General features: G+C 41.3%; 1 protein-coding gene across 2 annotated transcripts in view; it reads left to right on the forward strand.

Annotated features, from left to right (window-relative positions):
- The first annotated feature begins 13,547 nt into the window (after positions 1-13,547).
- LOC124605754 (venom carboxylesterase-6-like) overlaps positions 13,548-14,829 on the forward strand; it is a 116,802-nt gene continuing 115,520 nt past the window's right edge. Inside the window, exon 1 of one of the 2 annotated variants that reach the window (XM_047137638.1) lies at positions 13,548-13,669. In XM_047137638.1, coding sequence (XP_046993594.1) covers positions 13,610-13,669 — 60 coding nt within the window. In that variant the 5' untranslated portion in view covers positions 13,548-13,609. The remainder of the gene's footprint in view (positions 13,670-14,829) is intronic. The other variant, XM_047137641.1, reaches the window with a different exon arrangement.

Consider the following 14,829-nt stretch of genomic DNA (forward strand, 5'->3'; position numbering starts at 1 on the left):
TGTTAGCAGTAGTTTATCCTGTAGTGAAGTAGAAGTGGATAGTTCCTGTGAATTATTATGGGTGGAGGTTACACTCAACAACCGAGCTAGGTTAATAATTGGCTCCTTTTACCGACCTCCCGACTCAGCAGCATTAGTGGCAGAACAACTGAGAGAAAATTTGGAATACATTTCACATAAATTTTCTCAGCATGTTATAGTCTTAGGTGGAGATTTCAATTTACCAGATGTAGACTGGGACACTCAGATGTTTAGGACGGGTGGTAGGGACAGAGCATCGAGTGACATTATACTGAGTGCACTATCCGAAAATTACCTCGAGCAATTAAACAGAGAACCGACTCGTGGAGATAACATCTTGGACCTACTGATAACAAACAGACCCGAAGTGCAGAACAGGGAATCAGTGATCATAAGGCCGTTGCAGCATCCCTGAATATGGAAGTTAATAGGAATATAAAAAAAGGGAGGAAGGTTCATCTGTTTAGCAAGAGTAATAGAAGGCAGATTTCAGACTACCTAACAGATCAAAACGAAAATTTCTGTTCCGACACTGACAATGTTCAGTGTTTATGGAAAAAGTTCAAGGCAATCGTAAAATGCGTTTTAGACAGGTACGTGCCGAGTAAAACTGTGAGGGACGGGAAAAACCCACCGTGGTTCAACAACAAAGTTAGGAAACTACTGCGAAAGCAAAGAGAGCTTCACTCCAAGTTTAAACGCAGCCAAAACCTCTCAGACAAACAGAAGCTAAACGATGTCAAACTTAGCGTAAGGAGGGCTATGCGTGAAGCGTTCAGTGAATTCGAAAGTAAAATTCTATGTACCGACTTGACAGAAAATCCTAGGAAGTTCAGGTCTTACGTTAAATCAGTAAGTGGCTCGAAACAGCATATCCAGACACTCCGGGATGATGATGGCATTGAAACAGAGGATGACACGCGTAAAGCTGAAATACTAAACACCTTTTTCCAAAGCTGTTTCACAGAGGAAGACCGCACTGCAGTTCCTTCTCTAAATCCTCGCACAAACGAAAAAATGGCTGACATCGAAATAAGTGTCCAAGGAATAGAAAAGCAACTGGAATCACTCAATAGAGGAAAGTCCACTGGACCTGACGGGATACCAATTCGATTCTACACAGAGTACGCGAAAGAACTTGCCCCCCTTCTAACAGCCGTGTACCGCAAGTCTCTAGAGGAACGGAGGGTTCCAAATGATTGGAAAAGAGCACAGGTAGTCCCAGTCTTCAAGAAGGGTCGTCGAGCAGATGCGCAAAACTATAGACCTATATCTCTAACGTCGATCTGTTGTAGAATTTTAGAACATGTTTTTTGCTCGAGTATCATGTCGTTTTTGGAAACCCAGAATCTACTATGTAGGAATCAACATGGATTCCGGAAACAGCGATCGTGTGAGACCCAACTCGCTTTATTTGTTCATGAGACCCAGAAAATATTAGATACAGGCTCCCAGGTAGATGCTATTTTTCTTGACTTCCGGAAGCCGTTCGATACAGTTCCGCACTGTCGCCTGATAAACAAAGTAAGAGTCTACGGAATATCAGACCAGCTGTGTGGCTGGGTTGAAGAGTTTTTAGCAAACAGAACACAGCATGTTGTTATCAATGGAGAGACGTCTACAGACGTTAAAGTAACCTCTGGCGTGCCACAGGGGAGTGTTATGGGACCATTGCTTTTCACAATATATATAAATGACCTAGTAGATAGTGTCGGAAGTTCCATGCGGCTTTTCGCGGATGATGCTGTAGTATACAGAGAAGTTGCAGCATTAGAAAATTGTAGCGAAATGCAGGAAGATCTGCAGTGGATAGGCACTTGGTGCAAGGAGTGGCAACTGACCCTTAACATAGACAAATGTAACGTATTGCGAATACATAGAAAGAAGGATCCTTTATTGTATGATTATATGATAGCGGAACAAACACTGGTAGCAGTTACTTCCGTAAAATATCTGGGAGTATGCGTGCGGAACGATTTGAAGTGGAATGATCATATAAAATTAATTGTTGGTAAGGCGGGTACCAGGTTGAGATTCATTGGGAGAGTGCTTAGAAAATGTAGTCCATCAACAAAGGAGGTGGCTTACAAAACACTCGTTCGACCTATACTTGAGTATTGCTCATCAGTGTGGGATCCGTACCAGATCGGTCTGACGGAGGAGATAGAGAAGATTCAAAGAAGAGCGGCGCGTTTCGTCACAGGGTTATTTGGTAACCGTGATAGCGTTACGGAGATGTTTAATAAACTCAAGTGGCAGACTCTGCAAGAGAGGCGCTCTGCATCGCGGTGTAGCTTGCTCGCCAGGTTTCGAGAGGGTGCGTTTCTGGATGAGGTATCGAATATATTGCTTCCCCCTACTTATACCTCCCGAGGAGATCACGAATGTAAAATTAGAGAAATTAGAGCGCGCACGGAGGCTTTCAGACAGTCGTTCTTCCCGCGAACCATACGCGACTGGAACAGGAAAGGGAGGTAATGACAGTGGCACGTTAAGTGCCCTCCGCCACACACCGTTGGGTGGCTTGCGGAGTATAAATGTAGATGTAGATGTAGAATCGAACTCACTGAGTTTCAGCACCCATCTCACTAGTTTACTCGCTGGGTCATTCAGACCTAATAACCATTTCAGAGCTGAATGATCCGTCACAACCTTAAACCTTCTACCGTACAGATGACTTCGAAAGTACGAAATCCCATATATTACCATCAAACAATTCCTTCTTCGTCGTGGAGTAATTTTGTTCCGCCTTATTAAGTTGACGAGACGCGAACGCAATCGGATGTTCTTTGCCATCAATTTCTTGCCCAAGTACAACCCCAAGAACGTGATTAGACGCGTCACATTGTAGTAAAAACTCCTTCGAAAAGTCCGGAAACTTCAAAACTGGATCTGATGACAGTATCCGTTTCAACTCTTGAAATGCTTTCTCGCACTCTGACGTCCACTGGAAGGTAACACCTTTTCTTAGCAACTTAGTAAGTAGCCTCGCTATTTCTGCAAACCCCTGTACGAATTTTCGATAATAGCTCGCAAGACCAATATACGATTGCAGTTGTTTAACCGTTTGCGGAACTGGAATATCTCGTACTGCAGAAGTGAGACGAGGATCTGTAAGTACTCCGTCCTGAATGATAACATGCCCGAGATAATTTACTTGTGCTTGTTCAAAATGGCATTTGTCCAAACTTTATGTTGGCCATGCTGCCTCTAATCTTTTAAACACCTCCTCTAACCGTTCCACATACTGCTCTATATCTCTTGAAATACAAATACACCAAGCATTTTTTCGGTTTCAACCCGCGAAGGACTCCATCCAACAACCTTTGAAATGTTGCTGGAGTGTTTTTTAGTCCAAACGGCATTCTTTTATACTCGAAGTGACCACAATGCGTCGTAAATGCTGTTTTTGGCTTGTCCTACGGACATACTTCAATCTGGTGATAACCGCTTCGCAAATCCATAGTGGAGAAAAATTTGCACTGCCCGAGGTTGTCTAACGTTTCTGTGATATTCGGAATGGGATATACGTCCGCCACTGTCCGTCCATCTTCCAGTTGTTGCTCTATTAATTGTTCTACTACTGGTGCTAGTTAAAGTCGTGGCGTGGGTGCTCCTGACACCACTTGTTACGGCTTCTGCACCACTTGTTAGCAGCAGACACAGTGGCTGCGCCAAAGACTGAGACGGCGTGGAGTTTTACAATTATTTATTGAACTTTCTTTACAATTTCTCCCTCATCGTCGCTGCCCAGCCCTGCGGATCCCTCTGCCTGGCTGCTGCTGTGTAGATTGTCTGACAGTGCGCGCCACACGCGCCGCTGAACTAACTCGGGAGCCTCAGGCCACCAGTGCTCCACTGAAGCCAGGGTGCCCTGTGGTTGAGATGAACTTTTCGCCGCCCGGCGCCGCAGTACGGCACGCCCACGGAGCCACGTCGCCGTGAGGTCAGCTGCCGACGCCTACTGCACCGGCGGCTGGGAAGCCGTCAGTCGTGATGTCCGCGAGGTCCCGTCATGGACGGACCACGCACCGTGGGGCCGGGTTGTCGTGGAGTCCGGGCGTCAGTCCCCGGCGGCGCCTGTGCCCAAGACAGCGCTGCGGCCGGTCCTGCGGGAAGTTATCGCTGTAGTTAGTCAGCCATGGTGCCGACCGAACTCGGGTCGACCTCCAGAACTGAAGTTGACATCTGGTGACGAACAGATGACTCCTGCGAGCTGGAACAGACTTCCGGAATCGTCACCTACGAAGATTGAACATTCGGACACGGACCACGTCCGTCCTCAAATCCGAACTGCTTCCTAATGGCTTCTGTCTGTTGCTGCCTGCGCACCACTATTTATATCCGGCAGGAGGACATTTTTTACCCTCGGTGGTAGCTTTTTGTTATTACTCCTGCAGTATATTGCAGTGTAGCTTAGCGTGCTGGCCTCACTTCCCCTTACTCAGCACTCTCCAGGCGTCGCTCAGCGCTCAGTCTGTGTGCGTCCTTGCGTCGGTCTGTTGGTAGACCACTGCTGTCAGCAAGGCTATCTGTGCGTGCTTATTTCGCAACGCCTCGGTCGCCGGCGTGCCTCCGTTTTGCCATTCTCCACTCCGTGAAGCAACGCTTACTACATGTGGCCGCAACAGTATGTTCCACGGCATTTGATGGCGTTTTCCAGCAGTATAACTGTCAGTGTCATAAGACTAGAATCGTGCTACTATGTTTTGAAAGCATGGTAGCGAAATGAAGCTGATGTTCTGGCCACCAAATTCGCCTGATCTGGAACATTGTTGGCTACCAGGTCGCGCCCGCTCGTCACCTGCCAATAATTCGCGATAACTGCTAGACATGTGTGGGTAAACTTCGACAAATAATAAAACAATTTAGCAGAGCAAGTTTGCAGTTAGTCTTCAAAGTCAATTGTAACAAGAGTATAACAATCTGCAATGAACACTTTGAAGAATAAATTATATCGATAAACGATGGTGTTACAGCGCTAGGTAGTAAGCTTTCATATCTAGAGCAGCTGAAGGAAACGACTGAATGGACAGCAAGAGAAATAAACTCGACTCAGTGTTTTAGTTTCCAAAACTAAAATGTCGTGTTCCTGAAATTGTAATTTTGAAATCTGTGTCTATTATCAGTTTTGATTTGTGGCAGCGATGCATTGACTATGAGTGCCAGAAAGATTCAAAAATTGAGGCTATCTCATAGAGAAACAGCAATATTCATGCTGGGAACCAGTTGGGAGTCCAGAAAACAAATAAATTGGTGAACGAACCCAGCACTGTGGAAGACATAATTATGTAATGAAGATTAAATGATGGTGAGGTTATGTGGGTAGTCGAATAGATAATCAATGGATCAAGGGTGTACCTTTCAGGGCTCCAAGAGATAAAAAGACACTGTGAAAACAACGTAATGGGGGACGAGTGGTTGACTTTAGAAAATATGGATAGGTACAGGAGAAGACAGTATCATGGAGAAGTCTCAGAGAGGCCTTTATCCAACATAGGATGTCAAATAGCTGATGAGATATACAATTATAATCACCATTCACAATACCCAGTTACAATTTTGATACTGTGCTAACAAATACTCATACACCCGTAATTTAAGTAGATTCTCTGTATTTTACTATGTCTACTTGATACAATGTCGAAGTCTTGAAAGCCACGTGACTTACCTGCAGTTAATAGTTACTGATTTTTTTTCCCTTTAAATTATAACTGTGACTCATTCACAAGAAGAGGCTTATGTTCCTAATATGCAAGTCACTAACATTACACATATTTGGTCATTATACGTAAGGGTTTCTGCATTAAATACGATTGTTAACATCATTGCTTAGTTTTTCTTTTTACTTTAACAAAGGCATCAGTTGTAAAATTCCTCTTCGCCTATCTGTTTATTGTCTAGTTTCCTTCTAACCATGGATATCATCACAGTTATTGCAAATTTTCGGTAAGCGTGGTTATTAACATGCCAGTTCAGCATTTACAGAAGAACAGTAGTGATTATATAATTTTTTTTAAAGTGCTATCATCAGTATGGTACCCACAAAATGTACTTCGAGCTGCATGTGAAGAAAAATCATGCAGCTGTGTGACAGTTTTAATTACGAAACGAATTTAAGCAAATTTTTTACGTTTTTTCTATCATAATCCATGAAGGGATCCTCAACTATAGAAAATTTAACGGGTGATGAGTGCTTTCTGGAACAGAAAGATTTATAAAATAAGAGTAAATGGGTATGTTTTATCAGAGGTACAGTGAAAATAGGTGTGTTTTATGGTAGTGCCGAAGATCAGTTTTTAAGAAAACTACAAAAATTTCTGACCTGTTTTGACCTCTTCGTTCACACTATCTTTCCATGACCTTGAATTACGAAATTACATTAGAACTATGAAAGACATTTTGAATATACCATAGACATTGTGAAGTTTCCCAATCAAACCAGCTGTTTATCTTCAGTCATTTATATCCCTGTTGAGGAGTCGTATTGAGTCCCTCAATTATAAGCTAGTAGCGAGTTGAAGCACCAACAAATGTTTCTGTTTAACCCTCGTAGCGCTGAGAACAACCTCGGACGGACACCAGTTAAGAGTGCACCTGCCACCCTGCGAGTGAACACTTTTCAGGCAAATCGGCTCTTGAGCGAAGTCCTTGTGGCAAACTATTTACATCGGATGGCAGGTAAGAGGACAACTGTCGCCTCGTAGCGTAAGTTAGTGTTGTGGGATGGTCCATCTCACGTGAACATCTTTCAAGCACATCTAAACTTGAGCCAAGTCGACATGGCAAACTATTTATATAGTCTAGTTATTTATGGGAAAATTATTGGAAAACTAAGTAAGCACGAAAGGAAAACTCTTTATATATACCTGTTGAGGTACTGTAAGTTGCAGAGTGAGTCGTATGCAGTTTATAAAAAACGTAAATGACGAAGTGTTTTCCAAGAGAGGAAGACGGTGGCCGAACTTGTACGAACTTTCGTAACTGTGACTATTATTCAATGTGGAGTCAGTCGGCATGTATACGCTGGTACAGTAAGATCTCTTTAATAACATATATTAACAAAGTGTAAGCATTTTTCTAAAACTGTGAGCTTTTATGTATAAATATGTGAGCAAAGAATTTTAGTTGCAGAATAAGTGACGATTAATTATTGTAATAGCCGCTGTGTTTTATTTTAAGTGAAACCTTGTAACGATAACGTTACCTAATCCTAAATGGACGAATATTAAAATGCACTACGCACTGCAGCTACACAGGAGATGAAATAAGCTAGTCGAAGCTACGGAAGGCCTAGGGAACAATGCCGTACAGCTGTCTCATAAATAGGGAGCGATGTCATGTTACGCAAGCGAACGGATGCACTATGAGTACAACGAAAAAATAGGAGCGTTTGGTGGTGCTTTAACTCATTTGCTAAACAGTCATGATTTTTGTGATTCGTAGTAGTACCTTGGGCGTACGCCATATTTAGCGTTTGAATATTAGCATTTAGAATTGTGAACAAGTATTATGCTCTTGAGCGAGCCAATAATTACAATTAAAACAGCGAAGTACACATTTTAAAATTCTCAGCCGATGAATATAAATCGGTAGCTATGAACTGGATATCGGTGATCAAGAGAATTTCACTTCAAGCATGCAGTCTGTGTAACTAGTTTCTTTTCTAACTTTTATTGATGTCAACAGATAGTTGAGAGTATGTGGAAATTTATGTCTGGTTCACAGCATAAGTTTTGTCAATGAGCATAAAGAAAATGTTAAACATTTCTTACGTTTCCCAGTTGCATTTTTACGACGAAGGCGATATATTGTTGTAAATGCGTACAATAGATTTGAAAACTGTGGCAACAGTAACTGCGCCTGTAAGTAACTCGGAAAAAGTGCTGTACCTTTCCAACTTTCAAATTGTTCTCCGCATCTTTCCAAAGCGACGTGAGTTAGCAAGTTGATTAATTCTTGTTTGCTTTAAGGCCAATGATGTCTTTTGATATCATCCTGTGAAATCTACAAATAGAACGGGGTAACTCCATTGTTTGGGCAATTGTCAACATTTAAATACAGCTGTATCATCCTGCGAAATCTACGAATAGAACAGGGTAATTCCATTGTCTGGACAATTGTCAACATTTAGATACAGCTACAAAATGGAAAATGATAAGGAGAAAAGATTACCGTTCAAGAGAAATCTCTAACTGAATGATATACTTTAAGTAGGGAAACTAAAAAGAGTTGTGCATCACAGTTACAACAGATAGAATTTTTTTTTTTTCTGTTCGTTCTAGTTTAAGCTTATAGCAACCAGAGTACATCTTGTGAATTGCGTTGGAGAGAATATCCCGTTCCTGTAATAATGTATGATTTATCTGGTGTATGCTTCTGTACCAAGCTTGCTTGTTTTGTAAACTGTCTGTAGCTCACGTACTCTCGAAGTACACTGCTTTTCCCCTGTCTTGCTCTCATATTTTGAAGTCTGTCTTGTTATTCATTTCATTGACGAGTTGCCTATATGTACACACAGCTGTTTGCGTTCTTACTAACCTGTTGATACCACTGTTCCTCTTCCCCCTCCCTCCCCCCCCCCCCCTTTAATACTAGGGAGCACGTAGATACGCCGCCTTCGTACATAAGGTGTTGATGTAGAATTCAAAACAAATGTTTCCTTATTATCATAGCAGCAACATCTGTTGTCACTATAACCTTATTAGATGGCTGTGTATTCTTCAAGAACTGTGCAGTGGGATATGCTTGTTACACCACTTACTGTCAGCAGCAAATGTTAATAGTGTGACTACTCTTTTCCATGTGACATATAAGTTGAATAATAGTCTTTGCTACTTTGTCATTTTGTAGTGTTGAGTGAGAAGTGTTAGCAGATGAACGGCCAGTTGTTACGTGGGAGATTTTTCAACGTAATTATTGGTTCAATATGAATGCAATGTATATCATTTTCTCAGATTTTATGATTATGAACCATATTGCAAAGTTCTTATTTTTGTATACTTGTGTGAATATTTAAATTTTTTTTCGTATTTGTTTTTCTATTCAATGTTCTTTTGAATTTTAAGTGGATCAGGTTTTAGCCAAATATTGTTTGTAGCGTTGAAAGTCATGTTATGCTGCTTTAACCATTAGCAGACATAAGTGTTACATTATTAATGCTTTAGGCCTTTTGTACAATTACCCTGAAAAGCTCTAAACATAAATGTGAAACTGTGTTGATAAGTATTCTGCCTGTCTATGCATCAGATATTAAGACATTTTATCAATAGCCCATATGCCTATGACTTGGGTGACGGAATGACGAAGGAGCTCTATTTGTGATATTTACGTGTGTTGTGAAGTTTGCTTCTTATTGTTCCCAAAAGCGTATTACTCAAATAGTATTTCAGCGCTTTCTTTCATTGCAGGCGAGCTGTTCATAGAATTCACAGATATTTGTGAATAATTTGGTTGTTGTCATAGTTTAGCTACACTCCAGCAACACTTCAAAACTGTTATTTACAAATGAGTGGTATTACATTCCATATTTTGTATATGGTTAATTATTAAACCAAATCTTACCGACAAATTTTTCAAATACACAGTTAAATATCATAACTATATTGTCTTGTGCTTGTTCGCAGTTTCTAATTGATTCTTCACATATACTTAAAAGTACAACATGTAAATTTTGTATTTTCGGTTACTCTGATAATATAAAGTTTAATGATAATACTAAATCTTTGGGACAATGATGCTCAATATTTCACGCACAATGCAATACATTTGAAAAAATGACAGCCTTCATTCCGTTTTAATGTAAGAAAACGTAATTCTCAGTAATTTCAATTACATGAGATGGATTATTACTGCGATATTTAGCTCCTAACATTAGTTAAGTGTCTGGGGTGCGATTTCGTATGACAGCAGGAGTACTCTCGTAATTTTCCCGTTCTCCCTAACAGCAAGTTTGCACGTTGCTCTCTACGCGTCCTGCCATTCACGAACAGCGTTCCAGGGGTGTTTTCCAACGGGGTAACGCTCGCCCATACACCGCTATTGTAACCAGTGTCATCCACAACCAGCATTAATCGTCTCTGTGTTGGCTGACCACGTGCAACAGGCATGGAACTCCACCACATCAACTGACATCCGCCACCTGTACAACACAAGGTATGCAGGTTTGCATGCTTGCGTTCAACATTCTTCGGGTACACCGCTTGTTAAGGTAACAGTTTTTCACATTGTAATGGCTTATCTCTCGGTTGCACTACCTTGTGATCTTGTGATGTTAATCACTTAAATACGTTACCTAAACAAATGTATTACCGGAATTTCATTACTCTACATTAATTAATTTTTGGTCCTGCGACTTTTTCTTCCGTCATTGTATGTATGGATGTATATAGTGTATTTCCTACATGACTGAAGATAGAGACCTGGAGCAAATTTTAACTTACGCATCGAAACTCAGAAATTACCGTGGAGTCTGTTGTAAGTTTCCCGTTCATGTGGTTACCAGTCGGGGTCTCCCAGGTGCAACTAGATCGCTAGCTCATTCGTTATCCATTGTCGTCGAGTCCAGATAGCGATAACTCAGCAAAATAAAGCGTTTTGCGTTGTCCTTATCAACAGTTTGAATTCAGTTGCAGGTTCGTGGCGTAATCTTAGTCGAGAGTCTGGCACGGCACTACCTGCAGGTCAAAGCACTTGGCGATGGCGTCAGCATTTTCAGGGCACTAATTGTTAAGATATGGGGCAATCCACAGGTTATCACCGTGTGGTCGATCAATATGTAGAGCGAATTTCTTAGTATTTTGCATGTATTCTACAATACTCGTCATGCCAGCAGATGGAGGTGAGAAACGAGCAGACTTTTGTGAATTCATTCTGTGCGTGTAGATTGAAGACTATTATTTCCTGCCAGTTTAGTGTTCAGTATGAGGCTAGATTCCATTTCAGTGCAAAAGTGAACCGGCATTTCGCAATTGTATGGAGAACACAGCAGCCGCATACTGCAGTTGAGCGCATGTGAGAATCTTGAAAACTTCATGTCTGATTCGCAGTTTCCCAATTAAAAAATTGCACCACGTTGTTTTTTGCGAAGAAGATTCTTACAGAACTCATATACCTGTGTATGTTGAAGATCTGACTTTTTGTGAAAACATGGGATGAGATATGAAAGATCGTATGGCATTGATGGCCGAGAATTCCAATGTGGGAGAAGTTCGGCCGCCGGGTTGCAAGTCTTTTCAGTTGACGACACGTATGTCGATAAGGTGAAATGGTGATGACAACGTCCAGTTCCCGAAAGAAGAAAATCTCCGAGCGGGTCGGGAATCGAATCAGGATCCACTGTATGACATTAAGACGCGCTGAACACTCTGCTAAGTGAGCGGACATATGTGGAAAATATCATTTTTCGACAAGATGGAGCAACATCGTAATGCCGCATGAATTCAAGAGCATTTATTAACATTGAGGGGTCACAATGACGAATTGTCCGTAAGAGGTGTACAGGTCTCGCATTTCAACATTGCACTAGTGGCCTACAATGTCACCTGATGTCACAGTACGTGAATTTGTTTATTTTTTGTGTTGTGGTGGTGGGGGGAGCTTGAGGAAGACTCCGTCTATGTGCATTCGCTTCCAGCACCTTTTGGTGAAATGCCGCATAGCAAGAGCAGTGAATGCAGTGATACCAAATAGGCTCGCAAAAGTATGAGAAGAGAAAATTGAACATTTGCACTAAATAAACGAAAACTTCGATCCTAAACGTAAATGTAAAAAGTACACAAGGATGGTATGTGCATCCATGTACAAGATATAAGGGGTTCCTAGCCAAGCAGTGAAGGTCCAATGGATATCGCCTGACTACTGTCTCATCCTCTGCCTTGCGGAGTTATGCTGATGCGGTATGTAGCGGCACGTGGTCAACACGCCGCTCTCCCGGCCGTTTTGCAGACTTTCCAGACCGTGGAGCCACTGCCTCTCGGTCAAGTAGCTCCTCATTTGGCATCACAAGACTTAGTGCACACTGCACCAGTGCTGCCACCAAGGAAAAATACTTTGCAGTACTGAAAATCGAAGCCGGGCCCTCTACATGGCAGCCATCTATGCTGAGCAATTAGCTACTGAGGCAGAAGGAGACACGCCAGTGATATGTTAATGTAAAATAAGATAGTTCTTAGGAAAATAAAATTTTTTGTAGGCGTATGCGTAAATTAAAACTAACCACAAAGCTTCTATCTTCATCAGTTTAGAAGATAAAGTATTTCGACGTTGGGTGGATATTTTAGAAACACTATGTACTACTATGCCTTGAAAGAATAATTCAAATTGATCTATTCTCAGAAAATATCTAGAACAGTGTATCTGCAGTAACTGATGACGATTGATGATGAATGCGGTACACTTACTCCCACTAGCCTCTGACGAGGAATTTCTTAGTAATCAATTTATGGTTGCTTGCTTAGATCATTCTGAAACCTGTGGCTCAAAACAATATGAAATAAAACTTCCTGGCAGATTAAAACTGTGTGCCCGACCGAGACTCGAACTCAGGACGGGCACACAGTTTTAATCTGCCAGGAAGTTTCATATCAGCGCACACTCCGCTGCAGAGTGAAAATCTCATTCTGGAATATGAAATAAAATTTGTGAATCTGCCGAGGTACAGGTGGCCGAGCGGTGCTAGGCGCTACAGTCTGGAACAGCGCGACCGCTACGGTCGCAGGTTCGAATCCTGTCTCGGGAATGGATGTGTGTGATGTCCTTAGTGAGGTTTAAGTAGTTCTATGTTCTAGGGGACTGATGACCTTAGCAGTTAAGTCCCATAGTGATCAGAGCCATTTGAACCATTTTTTCTGCCGAGGTGGTCCTCTATCCTGCAGGATCCTTAACGATATCAATATTAAGGCTGCTTCATCAAAGATGGACATATTATTTCAAATTAAGGGGTGATAAAATAATTCAGTATTCGACTCCATCCCACTATCACTGTCATTGAAGACAAAGAGAAACTGAACTATTCTAGTAACTGATGCTTCCTCTAGCACACACATAAAATTCGATACTGTAATATTTTCACTGCTCTGGCATATGACGGTTGTTTGCTACCGAATTATCTTTAATTGAATAATGTCTATCAATAATTGTTATAGTGTTTAACAAATCATGAAAATACTGGAACAACGGTATAATATGCTAGCCAGAAAAGATAATGGAGAAAGAACGCTAGTTTTAATTTGCAGGTCATGAGTTGTTCAAAGGTTTCATGTGACAGTAATGTAAATTAAGATTTTTTTTTTTTTGGTAAACTATATGCTTCTGAGGAAACCGTTGCAACAGATCAGCAACATCTACATAAGATTTTTCAGCTGACATGGATAAACAGGCAAAATTTCTCAAAATAAATGTACCTTGAAAGTATGTAACTGCAGTGCAATCCTCTCATAAAAACAAATGTACCTGCTGCTGCAGCTGAACCAACAAGGAAACATTAACGCCTTGCTCCACTCTGCAACTGGATCAATATGAGATCACCTGTAGTGTAGCCAGGTAGGTGCGGTAGTGTTGCTATCCCGGCAGCCTGTGGCTGAGCACCATGATGCTTGGCACCGGCTTCATTACCCTTCTGCTTCTTCACAGCTCGGGTTATGTCAAGGTAATCTTCATATAGTAGGAGTCTTAAATTCTGTTTGCAGAAATTCTAATTATTTAAGTCTTTGCGTGTTTTAGGATGCACCAATTACAATTCTTCACAAATACCACTCTTGTAATTTTGTAAGATTTTGTTCTTTAGCTCCATTGATACTAGACGTGAATCAGCAAAGGGAAAAAAGTATACACGGTTGTAATACTAACGCTGTCCTGCTAAAGAGGTTCCAAATTACTAATAAAAGGTAAAGCACGTAACTCAAATATCATTCACACAATCTGAACTTTACAACTCCAATACTAATATGTGAAACTGACATGTAGTCAGTGAAGTAAGTGATCGGGCAGCATAATGCATAAAAAGCCATTTTATTTAAGATTACAGCATGTGAAGATCATTGGGTATTTAAGGATGCGCTACAGAGATCGCTGCCACGAAGGAGATCAGATATCAGTTAATAGCCTCAACAACGTTTATCAGCTACCAAAACTATGGATTTATAAAAAATTACATTCCTGTTTTTATAATGAAAAAAATGAATAATATTTACGTTTACGGAAATGGAAAGTGTGCTCTGTGAAGCAGCAGTCCGAAACTGTTCAAAGTTCATGGTGATGTTTATGACATAATGGTTATTACAGGATTAAACTTTGATTCAGCTGGAACAGACGCCCACCATCAACATCAGTACGTGATTGTTAGAGGAACGAATAAGCTCTTGTATTTTTTATAACATGGAGGCAATCGTGCTCCGAATGTAACCTCGAGGAACCTATTACCAAGTCTGACACAAATGATCTGTCAGTTAACGAAGATTGCCAGCTTCATGCTGGTATGAAAGTGTAATATACGAGGGTGAGTCAAATGAAAACATTAAATTTGTAATAAAAAATCGAAATTTCGCGCCGTTATCCTGTAAGTTGGTAAGCGTGCTACAAACAGCGTGCAGAATGGCCTGTAGGTGGCAGCATAGTGCAGATGCACACATACAGTCGCAGTATCAGTATAAAGATGGCCGCACCACTTGCGACTTGCACCAGGGAAGAACAGCGTTCTGTTGTTCGGTTTTTGCGTAGTGAAGGTGTGAAACCTATTAAAATTCATCGATCAATCAAGGTTCAGTACGGTGACGCATGTTTGTTACAGCAGCAAGTCTAGGAATAGAG

This window comes from Schistocerca americana, chromosome 3 (genome assembly GCF_021461395.2).
Source record: "Schistocerca americana isolate TAMUIC-IGC-003095 chromosome 3, iqSchAmer2.1, whole genome shotgun sequence".
Classification (NCBI taxonomy): domain Eukaryota; kingdom Metazoa; phylum Arthropoda; class Insecta; order Orthoptera; family Acrididae; genus Schistocerca; species Schistocerca americana.